At 50.6% G+C, this 16839-nt stretch overlaps 1 protein-coding gene across 1 annotated transcript; it reads left to right on the top strand.

The window, feature by feature from the left end:
- Window positions 1–2840: 2840 nt before the first annotated feature.
- On the top strand, window positions 2841–15252 carry Capn11 (calpain 11). The gene is made up of 22 exons (XM_046426168.2): window positions 2841–2864; window positions 3587–3817; window positions 4148–4217; window positions 5834–5952; window positions 6860–6993; window positions 7148–7316; window positions 9325–9408; window positions 9502–9587; window positions 9801–9875; window positions 10019–10179; window positions 10368–10543; window positions 11726–11737; window positions 12048–12259; window positions 12559–12598; window positions 12696–12761; window positions 12846–12903; window positions 13003–13064; window positions 13501–13569; window positions 13988–14066; window positions 14161–14277; window positions 14641–14699; window positions 14816–15252. Exons 1-22 carry the CDS (start codon window positions 2841–2843, stop codon window positions 14837–14839), a joined length of 2127 nt encoding a protein of 708 aa, XP_046282124.2. The 3' UTR covers window positions 14840–15252.
- The last annotated feature ends 1587 nt before the right edge of the window (window positions 15253–16839 follow it).

Genomic DNA, 16839 nt, shown 5'->3' with positions numbered 1-16839 from the left:
TAATGGCCTGCAGTCAGTCTTTTTTTAGACACTGGCCTGGTGCTCTGTGACCTGGGGTACGCCTATGCTCCCTCTCTTGGTGATCAGGGCCTTCCAGGGACCCATCTCACTGCCACTGCGTCTGGAGTCAAGCTCTGTTGTGTTAAACGGAGACGCCTGCTCCTCCCTCTGTTGGGGGCTCACCTCTGACAATCACGGGGTCCTCCAGCCCCCCTCTGTAGCTGCCCCTTCTCTCCTCACTCTGAACCCTCCCAGCCCCCAGCCCCACACTGTTCTGCACCCTGCTGAAAACTTGGGGAGGCTGAGGGGGTCAGTACCTGCATGGGTGGGGCCTGAGATTCACAGCCAATTGCTGCCCTGGGGTCTCACCTCCTCTTCCTCCTCCTCCTCCACTCCCCTCTCTGCCCCACCCCTTCCCTTCCGCTGAGTGCTACAGGTGACAGGGAGAAGGGTCGGGTGGAGGGGTGCACATGCGTATGCGTGGGCATGGTGTGCAGCGCATGTGCATATGGGTGGGACATAAGCACGTTGTGGTTTTTGGTGGCAGAGCTGTGGGCAGGGCACCCTGGGTCCCCAACCACCTGACTTACTCTAAGGCTCCCCACTCCCCACTAGGCCATTGCCTAATTTGGAATCTCCCCCATCCACCCACCCTGTCCCCAGCAACCCTTCCCCTCTGCCCTCCCACCCTCTCTATACACCATTATTTCTACTCTCCCCACAAACTCTGTGTTTGAGGCCATTTCTTTTTTCCTTTTTCAAATAGCTCATTTTATGTGTATGTGATCCCATAATAAAGTTAGCAGTCACAGGAAGATTTGATGAGCAGTAGAAGCTATAATCCCTAATTTCCAGTTCAAAATGCTGTTTGACAATCATCACAGCATTTCAGGGTTCGCGGGTGTAGCTCAGTGGTAGAGCATTCACCAAACGTTAAAAATCAAGAAATAGTAATGTAATCATTTCCCAAATATGAAAAGTTAAATATGTATATGGTTAGCCAAGCATGGTGGTGCACGCCTGTAATCCCAGTGGCTCAGGAAGCTAAAACAGGAGGATCTCAGGTTTGAAGCCAGCCTTAGCAATTTGTCGACACTGTCTCAAAAAAATAAATAAAACACACACACACACAGAAAAGTAGTTGTGGAAGCAATTTTTTAAACAATTTTATTGAGATATAATTCATATGCTGTACAGTTTACCCATTTAACTACAACTCTTGTGGGTATGATGGCACACCCCTGTAATTTCAGCTACTCAGGAGGCTAAGACAGGAGGCTCTCAAGTTCAAGGTCTGCCTCAGCAAGTTAGCAAGACCGTTTCAAAACAAAATTAAAGAGATTGAGGATATAGCTCAGTGGTTCATCCCTGGATTCAATCTCCTGCACAAGGGGAAAGATAAGTGTACAACCCACTGTCTTTCAATACACAATTTTTTATATACACGGGTTTCACTTTCACAGATTCGACAAACCCCAGGTTGAAAATATTAAAGGGAAAAAACTACAGAAAATTCCAAAAACCAAAATAAATTTGTCACACAGAGTACTTACACTAAATCCATGCAAAGGAAGCAGTAGACTGGGTGTGGTGGCACATGTTTGTAATCCCAGTGACGCAGGCTGAGGCAGGAGAGTTACAAATTTAAACCAGCCTGAGAAATTTAGTGAGACCCTGTCTCAACAGAAAAAATTAAAAAGGCCGTGGATGTGGCTCAGTGGTAGAGTGCTTGCCTAGCATATGTAAGGCCCTGGGTCTCATCCCCAGTACCCCCCCCCCGACACACACACACACAAACAAAAGCATAGGGGAGGATGTGTGTAGATTATATGAAGATTATGCCATTTTATATAAGGTACTTGAACATCTTCTGATTCTGATATGGGCACGGGGTCCTGGAACCCATGCCCTGTGGATACTAAGAGACCAGTGTTTACAGTTACACGTCCATCACCACAGTCGATTTTACATCATCTTCATTACCTTCCAAAAGAAACCAGCAGCAGCAGCCCCCCTGCCCTCCTAAGCCCTATCACTAATCTACTTTCTTTTCTTCTTTGTTTTTTGTTTAAAATTTTTATTAACATATTAACTGTATACATTAATGGGGTTTATTGTGTCATTTCAACGCACCAATGTGCACTGCTCAAATCAAAGTAATTAGTATTTCCCACTCACTATCATTTCTTTCTGCTTGAACTCCTCTTTTCTGTAATTTCTGTGTCTACAGAAACTTGCCTATTTTGGACTTTCTCTCTCTCTCTCTCTCTCTCTCTCTCTCTCTCTCTCTCTCTCTCTCTCTTTCAGTACTGGGGATTATTGAACCCAGGGCTTGCCACATGCTAGGCAGGCCTCTGCCCCTGAGCCACACCCCAGGCCTATTTCACACGGTCTGTCTACATGGAATCACACGATATGAAGTTTTTGTGGACTGGCCTCTTTTGTTCAGCATTTTTTGCTTTTGTTTTTTATTTTGTGGGACCAGGGGTTGAACCCATGTCCTTGAGCATGCTAGACAGACGTTCTCTCACAGAATTACATCCCCAGCCTTTTCTAAAATATTTTATTTTGAGACTCAGTTGCCCAGGCTGGCTTCCAACTTTGGATCCTCCTGTCTCAGCCTCCCGAATCCCTGGGACAACAGGCGAGCACCATCCCATCTAATTGGTTTAGCATGTTCCTAAGGTTCATCCATGTTGTAGCATATGTCCCTACTTCATTTGGTTTTTTTGTTTGTTTATTACATGTATAATGCATGTTTTGTTTGTCCATTCATCAACTGAGGGATCATTTTTTGGAGTTTTTTTCCCCACTTTTTAGCTATTATGAATAATGCTACCATGAACATTCGTGAACAGATTTTGGTGTGGACATTTATTTTCATCTCTCTTGGGCACGTGGTAGAAGTGGATTTGCTGGGTCATACGGCAGCTCTATGATTCACTGTTGGAGAAACAGCCAGGCTGTTTTTCTGAGTGGCCACCTTGGAGACAGGTGCGTGGTAAGAGTTCTGGCCTAGCAAGATGGATGCCCCAGATTTGATCTCCAACACCACAAAAAAATAAACAAATAAGCAAGTAAATAAGTAAAATCAAAGGGGCTGCATCATTTCCATTGCCACTGGCAGCGCACTAGGTTCCGGTTTCTCCAAGTCCTCACCAGCACTTCTATCACAGCCACCTGGTGGGCGTGAGGTTATACCTCACTGTGGGGTTTTTTTGGGGAGGAGCAGGGGGATTGAACTCAGGGGCACTCAACCACTGAGCCACATCCCCAGCCCTATTTTGATTTTATTTAGAGACAGGGTCTCACTGAGTTGCTTAGCGCCTTACCTTTGCTGAGGCTGGCTTTGAACTTGCTATCCTCCTGCCTCAGCCTCCCAAGCTGCTAGGATTACAGGAGTGCGTCACGGCGCCCGGCTCTCACTGTGGTCTTGACTCAGTGTTTCCCCGATGATGAATGTTGCTGAGCTTTTTTTCATGTGACTGTTGATCATTTGTATATCTTCTGAAAAAAATACCAATTCCATTTATAATTAGATTATCTGTCTTTTTATTATTGAGCAGACACAGATTTTATTAATAAGGGCATGTTTGCCCACATAAGCCATAACCGACTCAAGGCCAAGGGACTCGGCCAACACAACAATGCCCAAAACTACAGAAACCAGGACTTTGAGGAACTGCAAGCAGACTGCCTTAGCATGGGAGAGTTGTTTGAAGACCCCATATTCCCTGCAGTACCCAGTTCCCTGGGCTTCAAGGATCTGGGCCCCAACTCCAGGAGTGTTCAGAACATCTTGTGGCAGCGGCCCAAGGTGGGCGCTGTGGGGGGAGGTGTGGGCTCATGGGAGGGGACTTTTATCATCTCCAATCCCTGACACCACCTTATCCTGACCCCTGGGTTCCACCTCCATCAGAGCTGGGGACAGTTCTGAATGCACTTCGGCCACAGGTTACCCTTGAGTGGTCACTCACCAAGCTCCGCTACCCCAGCCTAGCCATGTCCTGTGGGTCCTGCACCTCCCCCTCCCTCCTCTCATCTATCCCCCTGGAACTTGGAGGGAACACCAGTCCCTAGTAAAGGTGTGAGGGCGGCAGGCAGCAGGTGTCCTGGGCCCCCTGACACCTTTGTTCCTTCACTGCAGGATATTGCAAGCAACCCCCAGTTCATCGCAAATGGGGTCTCTCCCACAGACATCTGCCAAGGGGTACTCGGTGAGTGGGGAGCAGGGGGAAGCTGGTCTCCACTGCAGAGAGGCCGGGGAGAGGGTTGGTGGGGATACCTACTGCATTCTGGATTTGGGGGGTCTGTCGGGGTGCTGTATTGATAATAATGAACTATTCAACACTTAGTGAGTTAAAAACATCAAGAGGCATTTCTTATCTCAAGGTTTCTGTGAGTCAGGAATTCCAAGGCAGCGTGGCTAAGCGGCTCTCAGTGGGCCACTCTTGAGGTCCTCAGCTTTGCTGTGTTCCTCTGAGGGTTCCCTGAGTCTGGTGGTCTGCTTCCAAGATGGCGCCCTCACTGAGCAGGAGGCTCAGTGCCTTACTGGCTATTGGCAGGAGGCCTCTGTCCCTTGCTATTTGGCTCCTCTGGGTTTGCTTGAGAGTCCACACAGCATGGGATCAAAGTTAGTGATCCAAGAGAGGCTAAGGAGGGACCTTAGCCTCTCTTAGGATCTAGTCTCAGGAGTCACACAGTGTGACTTCCATTCATTAGAAGCAAGCCCTGAGTCTGGTACACATTCAAGAGGATGAGAATTAGGCACCATCTTTTGAGGGAAGGAGAGCCAAACTTTTGTGGACAGGTTTTCAAACCTGTGCTACAACCTACTCAATCCAGGGCATCAAATAAGAGAGCAACTGACTTCATCTGACCCATGTCCCACAGGCTGCATGGACAGGTCTTCCTTCCTAAGCCTGGTCCTGTTCCTCAGTTTCCTCCAACCCCCTGTTGCCCCTTTAGGGATGAAACCAGGATTGGCTTCCCCTAGGAATGAAGTCTGTCCTGACTTGTGGCAGAGAAAAGGGGGTGTGTGGCCATGGTAGAGTCCAAAGAGACCTCGGGCCCCACGGCTGCCTCTGTGGCTCGTTGGGCTGCAGGGGCATTGGTTCTAGGAGGAGACCCTTGTGCTGGTGGGTCTGCGGCACACTTACATTCCTTCCTGCCCTCTGCCTCCCTCCAGGAAGCTGGGAGGTCACTGGTAATCACAGAGCTCTGCCGGTGCCCTCAGCTCAGCCTGGCCCTGGGGGCCCACCCAGGCACCTGCTTCCTGGCCCACTAATGAGGGCTGAACCCGAGAGGCAGATGGCAGTGGGTGACTCATGGTGCTGTCCTCGCACAGGCTCCATTTAAATCAAGCCTCAAGCCACACACACTGCCCTTGGGCCCCATGCACAGCTAGTCCTGGGGACTTCACTGGCGTACAGATGGAGCCTCCGGGTCTCCATAGAATGAGGGTGACACGAGGGAGAGACATCTGGGAACCTTTGTCACTACACCAGTGTGCTCATGGGGTGGGAGGGAGCAGTGGGAGGGGAGACTGGCTGTGGTGGGGGGACAGGAGTGTGTTGACTCTCTCCCAAAGAAAGCAGGTCCCAGGGAGGGGAGCAAGATCCGAGAACAAAACCACCTCCCCCGGAACTCCCCCAGACACAAGCTTAGGGCTCCAGTTTGTCACTGTCTCCCAAAACAGAACGGGGGGCCGAGGAAGGGCGGCTCTGCTGGGAGCGAGGTGCCAAGGCCAGGTTCCTGCTCCCCCAGGGCAGGGGCTCGGGGATCCACCCACACATGTGGGTGCTCAGGGGGAAAAGCCCTGCCTGCCTTTCAGGGGACTGCTGGCTGCTGGCCGCCATTGGCTCCCTCACCACGTATCCCAAACTGCTGTACCGAGTGGTGCCCAGGGAACAGAGCTTCAGGAAAAACTATGCGGGCATCTTCCATTTTCAGGTGAGGAGCAGTGTGAGAACCAGAGTTGCTTTGTGGGGGCGGGGGGGAGCGAAGGAGAGAGAATTCGTAGGTGCATATTTATTTTATTATGGTCTGGGGGTTGGACTTTACCACTGGGCTACAGATCCAGACATTTCTCTTATTTTTTTCTTTTGGGGTCTTGCTAAGTTGTCCAGGTTGGCCTCTAACTGATGACCCTCCTGCCTCAGCCTCCTGAATAGTGGGCTTTTATTTTCTTTTTCAAAAATAACATGACTGGGATGGCTTTTGGCCTCATTATCAGAGAAGTGAAACTGTTCCCGAAAGAAATCACGTCGGCTGATTGTTTAAGCCCCCAAAGAAAATAGTTAGGAATTCATGGTTCTTCTCCCTTCTCTTTCTCTCCTCCTCATTATTTGTGTATGCGGTGTGTGTGTGTGTGTGTGTGTGTGTGTGTGTGTGATGTCAGTAATCTCCGTCACTTAATGTTTGTGATCTGTCCCTTAGTAACATTTGGACAATTACCCATGTCATAAAATATTTCTAAGAATAGTAGTAGGAGATTTTAAGATCTCAGAGATCCTAGCAAAGCTGCCTATTTTTAGAGGAGGCCCTTCGGTCAAGAGGGGATGGGGTCACCTGGAGACCAGGCAGGACGGGGAGGAGGCTGGGGGGTCGGGATTCAAGATTTTCTAGGTCTTCCCCCCCACTGTTCAGTCTTTGCAGGGAGTGGGGCTCCGTGGCTGATGTGTTACTGGGCCTGGCCACCAGGAGGCGCTCAGGTGACAGGGTTCCCACGTGGCGCGCGCGCGCGTGTGTGTGTGTGTGTGTGTGTGTGTGTGTGTGTGTGTATGTATGTATGCGCGCGCTGGGGACCGGGGGCTGAGAGATGCCCCTGCCCCACTGAGGCCCACCTTGGTGCCCACAGATCTGGCAGTTTGGGCAGTGGATGGACGTGGTGGTGGATGACCGGCTGCCCACCAAGAACGCCAAGTTGGTGTTCGTGCACTCCTCAGAGCGCACCGAGTTCTGGAGCGCCCTGCTGGAGAAGGCGTACGCCAAGTAAGTGCCCGGGCCCACGGGGGGCTTGCCCTGCCCGCCGGCCGCCCTACAGTGGGCTGCTTCAGGCAGAGAAAGAGGCCGGGTGTGGTGTGGAGCGCAGGGCATCCCTCTCCTCCCTCCCCAAGTCCTCACACTTCCATCTCTGTACCCAAAGGCTGAGCGGGTCCTACGAAGCACTGGCAGGGGGCAGCACCACGGAGGGCTTTGAGGACTTCACCGGTGGAGTGGCCCAGAGCCTCAATCTCTTGAGGCCCCCTGATAACCTGCTGAGGCTCTTTAGGAAGGCGGTGGATCGATCCTCCCTCATGGGCTGCTCCATTGAAGTAAGCCAAGCTTGGGCCTGCCTCAGGGCGTTTGCACCTGTTGCTGCTTTCACCTAGAAAGCTATTTCCCCAGCTATTTGTAGGTATAGCTTCTCACTCCCCTTTCAGTTCAGCTGTCCCCTTCTCCAGTCAGCCTTCCATGACTCCCAGTTGATGTACTTTCTACTTTGTTTTTGTTTTAGGGGGCCGCCAGGGATTGAACCCAGGGGTGCTCAACCACTGAACCACATCCCCAGACCTTTTGATTTTTGGGGAGGGAGGGGCGGTGCTGGGGATTGAACGCAGGGCCTTGTGCATGCAATGCAAGCTCTCTACCAACTGAGCTATATCCCCAGCCTTGATTTTTTTATTTAGAGACAGAGTCTTGCTGAGTTGCTTAGGCCTCGCCAAGTTTTGTTGTTGTTGTTGTTGTTGTTTGAGACAGGCTTTCACTGAGTTGCTTAGGGCCTCATTAAGTTAATGAGGCTGGTCTTGAACTTTCGATCCTCCTGCCTCAGGCTCCTGAGCTACTGGGATTACAGGCATGCGCCACCACGCAAGGCTTCTACTTTGTTCTGATTTTCTTCTTTAACCTTTATTGTGACCTGAAATGTCTTGCTTACCTATGTATCTATTCACAGTCCATCTTCACACAGTGCTCACATTGCATGTGGGCAGGGACCTTATTTGTGTCATCATCCACTGCTGGACCCTGGGACTTTAGACAAGACCTACCATCCAATAGGCACCCAACAAATACTTATTTTTTGTAATGAGCCCAGAGTGCTACCATATGACCCAGCAATTGTATTCTTGGTCATTTATCACAGAGAAATTAAGATTTGGGGTCCACACAAAGCCCCCTACCCAAATGCTTATGGTAACTTTATTCATAGTAGTAAAAAAGCCAATCAAACTAGTCCTTCAGCAGGTAAATGGCTAGATAACCTGTGATGATTACACACCATGAAATACTACTCAGCCATAAAAAGAAACAAACTATTGATAGCTGTAACAGCTAAGCTGGCTCTCTAGGGCATTAGCTGAATGAAAACAAGTCAACTCCAGAAGGTCACACACTGATCCTGTGATTCCATTACATGACATTCTTTTTTTTTCCCCACTGGGAATTGAACTCAAGGGCACTTTACCACCAAGCTACTTCCTCAATCCTTTTTATTATTATTTTTTTTATATTGAGTCAGGGTCTCACTAAGTTTCTGAGGCTGGCCTAAATCTTGTGATCTTCCTGCCTCAGCTTCCCAAGTTGCTAAAGTTGCTGGATTACACAGCAACCACATCCAGCCCCATTTATTTGACATTCTTGAAATGATAAAATATTAGAACTGGAGAATAAGTTCTTGATCCTTGTTGGCTAGGGAAGGAGAGATGGGTGTGTTTATAAGCAACATAAGGGCTGCTTATAGTGAGGGAAATGTTCTCTACTTGACTGTACAGAATAAGTACTTGACTATGGTGGTGGGCACACCAAACCACACATGTGAGAAAACTGCACAGAACATACTCAGTGAAAGCTAATAAAACTAGGGAAAGCGTGCAAGGTTAATGGATTGCATCAAGGTCAACATTCTGGTTTTGACATTGTCTAGTTTTGTAAGATGTTACTCTATCTCTGTGTATTATTTCTTACAACCGTATGTGAATCTACAATTACTTCAAAATACAAAGTTTAATTTTAAAGAAAAAAAAAAAAAAAGAACCCAAGGGCCAGGCATGGTGGGGCACGCCTGTAATCCCAGCGACTCAGGAGGCTGAGGCAGGAGGATCACAAGTTCAAGACCAGTCTCAGCAAATTATTGAGGCCCTAAGCAACTTAGCAAGAACTTTTCTCAAAATAAAAAATTAAAATAAATTATAAAGCGCTGGGGATGTGGCTCAGTGATAAAGCACCCTTGAGTTCAATTCCCTGCACCAAAAAAAAAAAAAAAAAGAACCCAGAGAGTTCTCACCTTTCTTGGGGTGCCCCGGTCCAGATCCTGAATGCCTTTTCTTCCCCTCTGCTCTGTAGGTCACTAGTGACAGTGAGATGGAATCCATGACTCATAGAATGCTGGTGAGAGGACATGCTTATGCAGTGACTGGCCTTGAGGATGTGAGTCCTGGCAACCAGCCCCACCCTGAGGATAGCAGGAAGGAAGGCACCTCTCTCCTAACCCGTGCCCCTGCCCTGTCATGCCTCTCCCAGATCCGCTTCAAGGGCAGGATGGAAACACTGATTCGGATCCAGAATCCCTGGGGCCGGGTTGAGTGGAATGGAGCCTGGAGTGACGAGTAGGTGCCCGTGACCCAGGTGGGGGATGGGGGTCACAGCAGGCCCAGGAGTAAGACAGTGAGGGACTGACTGTGTGCCAGGGCAAGCCCCTCCCTGAAGGTACTCCATCCTCCTGACTCAAGACCCGGGGAGGCAGACCTTCAGGGGTAGGGGAGGGAGTCCAGTGGGGAGGCTGGCCCACCTGGCTCCTACTGCCGCCTTCTCTCCTGCAGGTCCAGAGAGTGGAAGGAGGTGGATTCCAAACTCCGGGTGCAGCTGCTGAACAAGAAGGAGGACGGGGAGTTCTGGTGAGCTTGTCTCTGGTCCACTCCTGACTCCCCCGGGCCCCATCCCTTGGCTCCCCTCCTCCCTCCGCCCTGTGCCTCCAGTGGGGAGGTTGTGGGGGCCTCCGTGCTCACGGGTGTGGGTATGCACTGACACCCTCCTGCAGGATATCCTACTACGACTTCATGAACAACTTCACGCTCCTGGAGATCTGCAACCTCACCCCGGATGCGCTCTCTGGGGACCACAAGCGCTCCTGGCACACCACCTTCTACGAGGGCAGCTGGAGGAGGGGCAGCACTGCGGGGGGCTGCAGGAACCACCCTGGTAGGTGAGGGGCCTCAGGGGACAGGGAGCGAGCAGTGGGACACACTCACCACTAACCCAGGCCCGGGGCGCAAGGTCACGGGGCCAGGGTGCATGAGGTCAGGGGTCAATCCAATCGATCCCAACATCTGCCAGTAGGGGAGGCAGGCACTGTCCCAGCAAAACCATCCGACCCACTTCCTCCGCAGACACATTCTGGACCAACCCCCAGTTTAAGATCTATCTACCAGAGGAGGATGACCCGGAGGAGGACGTTGAGGGAGACCAAGTCTGCACCTGCCTGGTGGCCCTGATGCAGAAGAACTGGCGGCATGCGCGGCCCCAGGGAATGCAGCTGCACACCATTGGCTTTGTCGTCTTCCCAGTGGGTGCCCTGCGGGTCAGGCTACTCTTGCTCCCTCACCTCTGGCCTCCTCCCTTGAAGGCCCTTCTTCAGGGTCACAGCCCAACTGCACAGGTTCCCATCGCCCCAGAGCCATGGCTCTCTGGCTGCTGTTTTCTTTTCACAGATTTTAATTAATTAATTTTGATGGGGGGATACAGGGATTGAACTCAGTGGCGTTCGACCACTGAGCCACATCCACTATTTTGTACCATCCACTATGTATACAAACCACAATTTGGTATTTTATTTAGAGACAGGGTCTCAGTGAGTTGCTTAGCGCCTCACTTTTGCTGAGGCTGGCTTTGAACTCACAATCCTCTTGCCTCAGCCTCCTGAGTACATGGGATTATAGGCACATGCCGCTGCCCCTGGAATCCTACTGAATTTAACTTGATTTAACTCACCTTTTTACAAATTTATAAATTTGGAGCTGGGTGTGGTGGCATGTGCCATCTGCTACTCAGGAGGCTGAGGTGGCAGGATCACTTGAATCCACATTTTCAAGACTTTGTCTCAAAAACAAGCATACAGCTCAGTGGTAAACACTTGCCTAGCATGCTCAGACCCTGGGTTCAATCCTCAGCAACACACACACACACACATACGCATACACACACACACAAAATCTACCTTGGGAAAACATTATGTAACTGTATTTCACAATCCAAATGTGATGGATGTTTTTATTTGTTTTGTTTTTTGGTACCAGGCATTGAACTCAGGGGCACTAACCACTAAGCCCTATCCCCAGCCCTTTTTTATACTTTATTTAGAGACAGGGTCTTGCTGAGTTGCTTAGGGCCTCACTGAGTTACTTAAGGCCTTGCTAAGTTGCTGAGGCTGGTTTTGAACTCGTGATCCTCCTTGCCTCAGCCTCCAAAGCCAATGGGATTACAGGTGGGCACCGTGGCACCCAGCTAAATACAATAGATTCTTTGTGTGTGTGTGTGTGTGTGTGTGTGCGGTGCTGAGGATTGAACCCAGGGCCTTGTGCATGTGAGGCAAGCAACTGAGCTATATCCCCAACCCAACAATAGATTCTTAATGGTATCAGAGCCCCCCAAATACATACATACATACACACATAAACACACCCTCTACCTGGCTTTTGCAGACCTTATCACTCTCAAAATCTGAACCTCCTCTCTGTTTCCTTCCCAGGTCCCAAAAGAGGTACAGAAGAAGACATGGGGCTTGTTCCTGGGCAGCAACCCCTGCCTCCTGCATGTGTATTGTCAAAGGGTGGGATTTGGTAACATGCTCTGAGAAACACTGGGTTAGGATCCAGCCCCTTCAGGCCCTGGTGGGAGTCAGGGATAGAAGAGACCACACCAGGGTTGCATGGTCTTTGGGCCATGTCCAGAACAGGTTGGTTGGTGTTGATACCTACTCCCAACACTGCCCATCAGGCTGCTTGCTTTGGGGGACCCTCTCTCTCTGCTCTCCCATGCCAGTCCTGCACCCACCTCCAGGGCACATATAGTTTCAGAACGTCCAGGATGTGCACTTGAAGAAGGATTTCTTCAAGAAGTATCAGGACAATGGCTTCTCAGAGACCTTCATCAACTCACGGGAGGTGAGCAACCACCTCCGGCTGCCTCCAGGACAATACATCATTGTCCCCTCTACCTTTGAGCCACACAAAGAGGCCGACTTCCTGCTGCGGGTCTTCACTGAAAAGCACAGCCAGTCTTGGTAAGGGTCCATACCTCACTGCTTCTAGATCCCCTGAGCAAGAACTGAAGGATATCAAGCTTGTGGAGCTGTTGTCTGGTTCTCCTCTACATTGTCCCTATTTTATAGTCAGGAAAACTGAAGCATTAGGAGGTGAAGTCTCAGTTAATAGTAGAACCAGAACTAGAACTAGAATCTAGATCCTTCTGAGCTGTTCCATGTTGCTTTGAATATGCAACATGACCTTCCCCAGACCCCACTGCAAACCTCTGTCTTCCCGACTTCTGGTAACCCCTAAGCTTTCACTCTCTTTCTTCTAGGGAACTGGATGGATTCAGCTACGAAGAGCTTCTCCAGGAGGTGAGGGGAGGCTGTGGGACTGGAGGTTGGAAGGAAACACATGGGAGAGATGAAAAAATTTTTTGGACTGGGTTCCTTTCCCACTCCCTTCCCCCAGGAAACCCCGTCTAAGAAGGACATAGATGAGGACTTCATAAATTTGTTTGAGACAGTGGCAGGCCAGGTGAGAGAGCCATGGGTAGAGGCTGAAGGAGTGTGGCTGGGGGCTCAAGGGGCCAGAGCAGGAGTTTCCCCTCCTCTTTCCTAGGACAAGGAAATAGACCAATATGAGCTACAGAAACTGCTCAACAGAACGGCTTTCAAACGTGAGTCCCCACTGCCACCCTCACAACCCTTCCCCCACATATTTTGCCCCACCTTCAACCACATCCCATTCATTCCATCTTTTCTTCCTTCCCTCACAGTCAAATACAAGATCAAGGGCTTTGGCTTGGAAACCTGTCGCCGTATGATCAGCCTCATGGATGTATCTTCCTATCTAGTGGGTGGACCTGTCTGGCATTCTCTCACTCCTGTCCTCCACCCCCAAGCCTGGCCCAGAGATGGCAACCTCTCTGGCCAGCCACAGAAAAGATACCCATTCTGCCAGGCTTGGTGGCCCATGCCTATAATCCCAGCGGCTCTGGAAGCTAAGGCAGGAGGATCGCAAGTTTGAAGCCAGCCTCAGCAACTGAGCAAGGCCTTAAGCAAATAGCAAGACCCTGTCTCAAAATTAAAAAATCAATAAAAAGGGCAGGAGAGGTAACTCAGTGGTTAAGTACCTCTGGGTTCAATCCCTGGTACCAAAAAAATGATGCCTGTTTTTATCATTCAGTGGCTCCCTGCAGTGAGCCGCTCTGCTTCCCTGCCCCAAGATATACTCTTCAGTCCCTTTTCTGCTATCCTTGACTACTCCCACCCAGAAAGATGAATCTGGAAAGATGGGGATTTTGGAGTTCCAGGTCCTGTGGAAAAAAATCAAGAAATGGACGGTAAAGAGCCCTAGAAGGACAGTCTATTGGAATCAGGAAAGGGTGTCTTCTAGAGGAGTGGGGCACTAGCAGGAATGAAACTAGAATTAGAGCCTCTGACCATAGGGGCATATGACGGGAGAGGGTCTTGGAGTGCTAACGTATGAGCTGGTCAAAATGTTTAATAACCAGGATGGCTCAGGTACCAGCTAGTCTTGAAGGATGCCTACAGAAAGTACCAAGCTGCTGTATCAGAGCCCTCCTGCAATGCTTGGAATTAGTGCCTTAATCACTAGATAATAGAAATATTGGGAGCTCATAGGGTAGGTCATTGTGGGGGGACTGGTGATCTTGAGCAGCTATTATGAACCAACTGTACTGCAATATTTCTTGGTTTCAACCAATGCTATGTACATGGCCCTACCACATCTGTCTTCAGGAGATCTTCCGAGAGTGTGACGAGGACCAATCAGGCAACTTGAACTCCTACGAGATGCGCTCGGCAATTGAGAAAGCAGGTGGCCAGTGGGCAGGAAAGGGTTAGGGACTGGGAGCACAGATGCCTTTTCCAGAGCCCTGGACTCTGCCCTTCCCCCCTCTTCTCTCTCCCAGGCATTAAGCTGAACAACAAAGTGCTGCAGGTGCTGGTGGCAAGGTATGCAGATGAAAACATGCTTGTGGATTTTGATGACTTCATCAGCTGCTTCCTGAAACTGAAGGCCATGTACAGTGAGTTAAGCACCTGCCCATCAACCCCCATACCAGATGCACGTGGCCCCAGTTCCAATGCCAGCTCACCTTGCTGGCGCTAGAACTTTGTGCCTCCATTTCCTGATCTATCAAATGCGGATGATAATGGTACTGCCCCCTTGGAATGGAGGTGCAGAGTAAACGAGGTGATCCGTGGAGAGCACTCAGAACCAGGTCTGGCTCCTAGCAAGGGTATATGAGTTGTGATCATTCATTCCGCACTGGGTTAGGGGATTTATCCCGAAGGCAGCAAGCATTTTCTGACCTTCTGCCCTGTTGGAAGTGGGTCCTTTAAACCACTGACCGCCTCGACCTCTTTCTTCCGCCTCCTCCCTGAAATAGTGTACTTTCTCAGCAAGGATCCCAAGAATACTGGCTATATTCGTTTGGACTTGGAGCAGGTACACGGGGGAGGAGTGGGAAGGGATGTCCCCGCCCCTGGCCCCGCCCACCAGGCTCTGGCCCCGCCCACCCGGCCGCCTCCCCTGAACATGCTGGTCTACTCTTCTCTCTGCAGTGGCTGGTGATGACCATGATATAGGCACTCTGCTGGAGCCTGGCTCCCTCCCTCTGCCAGCTGGGGGTGCTGGCCAAGGAGGTTGGGGTGCCCCTTGCCGCCCTCAGCTCTCTGGTCGGCTGGGCCCGGAGGCCGTGTTTACTCCACTGTCGCTCTTCCTGCTTGGAGGGGTTCTTTGTCCCCCACCAGCTTCTAGTAGCTGGATCAACCCCACCATCTCAAATTTTCTCCCAGTATATTTCATTAAAACTTAAGTTAGGCTTCCTCCTGTTCCCCCCGTGTGAGACAGCCGAGAATAGGGAAGGCACCTGAGCTGCTTGGTGCCCTCCAGCTTTCTGTCCACTCACCTGCCTGCCAACCCAATCCTCCTGTGGCATCGCTTCTCTCTCCTTTCCCTCACCCGTGGATGTTATTGTAATAAAGAGCACATGCCACTAGCTTCCCCATGTCTGTGTTTCTATACCAGGAAAAGACTGGCCAGGGCTCAGGTCACTTCCCCAACACCAAAGAGGAGTCCTGTAGCTCTCTCCCTCCCGGCAAGGTGATAGATACTACCTGTTTCAGCCACCTTTTTCACTGCTGTGACTACAGATTCGAGGTCTGACTCCACAGACGGCTGGCTCCATTCCTCAGGGCTGGAGGTGAGGTGGAACATCATGGCCGAAAGAGTGTGGTGGAGAGAAGCAGCTCACATGGTGATCACAAAACATGGAGGGAGACTCCACTCCCCAGATACAAATATATACCCCCAAATATGTACCCACACTCCCAATGTCCCACCCCCTCCAGCCACACCCCATGTGCCTCCAGTTACCACTCAGTTAATCCCATCAAGGATCAATTCACTGATTAGTTTAAGGCTCTCCCAACCTAATCATTTCCCCTCTGAACCTTCTTGCATTGTCTCTCACATGAGCTTTTGGGGGACACCTCACATAGAAACCATAACACCACCTTAACCCTGGAGAGCGCTTAGAAATATGAGCAGTTGCAATGGCTAGGGGGCGCTGTTGGCATTTGTGGTAGTCCAGGATGTGAAGTTTGCTTCAGTCTTTGAGGGTAAGAACTGTACAGTATGCTGGATGGTGGAGCAGCGTTGTGGTGGGGGCATAGGGAACTTTCAGCTGCCAGTAAGGGCTGTGAAGGGGCTGGCAAAGTTAGGGGCCACATGGCTTTGAGCCATCTCTGTCATCTCCTCTCTCCCTTGGGTCCCCAAGGTAGCACTGCATGTCTCAAAGTCAAAAATCCAAATGCCACACCTGCGGCAGCCAGCAGACAGATCATAGACGTGAAAGGAACGTCCTGGGTGTGAGGTTGGGAGGGGTGAGGACTGAGTGTTCATTCCCACCTTAAAGGTATTCAGATTCAAATCATCATTATTGTTGTTGGAAAAGTATTGCTCGTCAAACTATTGCCCCTCACCGGAGGGATGGTCCTTGGTTCTCTAGTTTTTGACCTTGGAGTCTCTGCTGCAGAGGCACCCGCACCCCCTCCCAGTCCCAGCTTCCGGTCATGGTAAGAAGACTCAGGCTCTACTGCAGCTCTGTGACCCCACTTCTGTCTTTCCAGATCTCTCGGTGGTTTCCCCCTCCGGTCTCTGGCAGGGATACTGGGGTCTGGGTGTGTGAGCGTCTCAGATTCATTGGTAGAAACAGCTCCCACACTCCCTTGAATTAGAGACCGTTCCTCCCCAGGGGAGCCCAAATCCTCCCGCCTCTGTGCACTTTCTCAGCCTCCCAGGGCGGCTGGGCTCCAGTTCCCTCCTACGGTGTCCTAACTTGGGTCCTCCTCTAGAATGCTGAGGGGCCTGCAGGAGTTCCTTCCTCCTAGAGCTGGTGACAGATGCCCTGCCCCTGCCTCCTTCATGACTTCAAAGACCAAACCTGATCAGCCTGTGTGGAAAGCCGCCCACTCGGTCCTTCATCACCGGCCATCACCGCCTCTCCAGGAGTCATTTCCTCTCCTCTCCTTCCTCCTGTCCATTGTGACAGATAAATGACACTCTCTAAGCGCCTTTTAAAGGC

Source organism: Marmota monax, unplaced genomic scaffold (assembly GCF_021218885.2).
Source record: "Marmota monax isolate L192 unplaced genomic scaffold, Marmota_monax_Labrador192_F-V1.1 WCK01_AAM20220418_F8-fsc00187, whole genome shotgun sequence".
NCBI classification, from domain to species: domain Eukaryota; kingdom Metazoa; phylum Chordata; class Mammalia; order Rodentia; family Sciuridae; genus Marmota; species Marmota monax.
This window is presented reverse-complemented; position numbering and strand designations above follow the sequence as displayed.

Excerpts from the sequence above, each read along its gene's own strand:
- Capn11 (XM_046426168.2), top strand. The coding sequence starts at position 2,841 with ATGAACATTCGTGAACAGATTTTG. Across the intron at positions 12,599-12,695 it reads ACGAAGAGCTTCTCCAGGAG|GAAACCCCGTCTAAGAAGGA; the intron begins GTGAGGGGAGGC and ends CCCTTCCCCCAG. Across the intron at positions 14,700-14,815 it reads TTCGTTTGGACTTGGAGCAG|TGGCTGGTGATGACCATGAT; the intron begins GTACACGGGGGA and ends TTCTCTCTGCAG.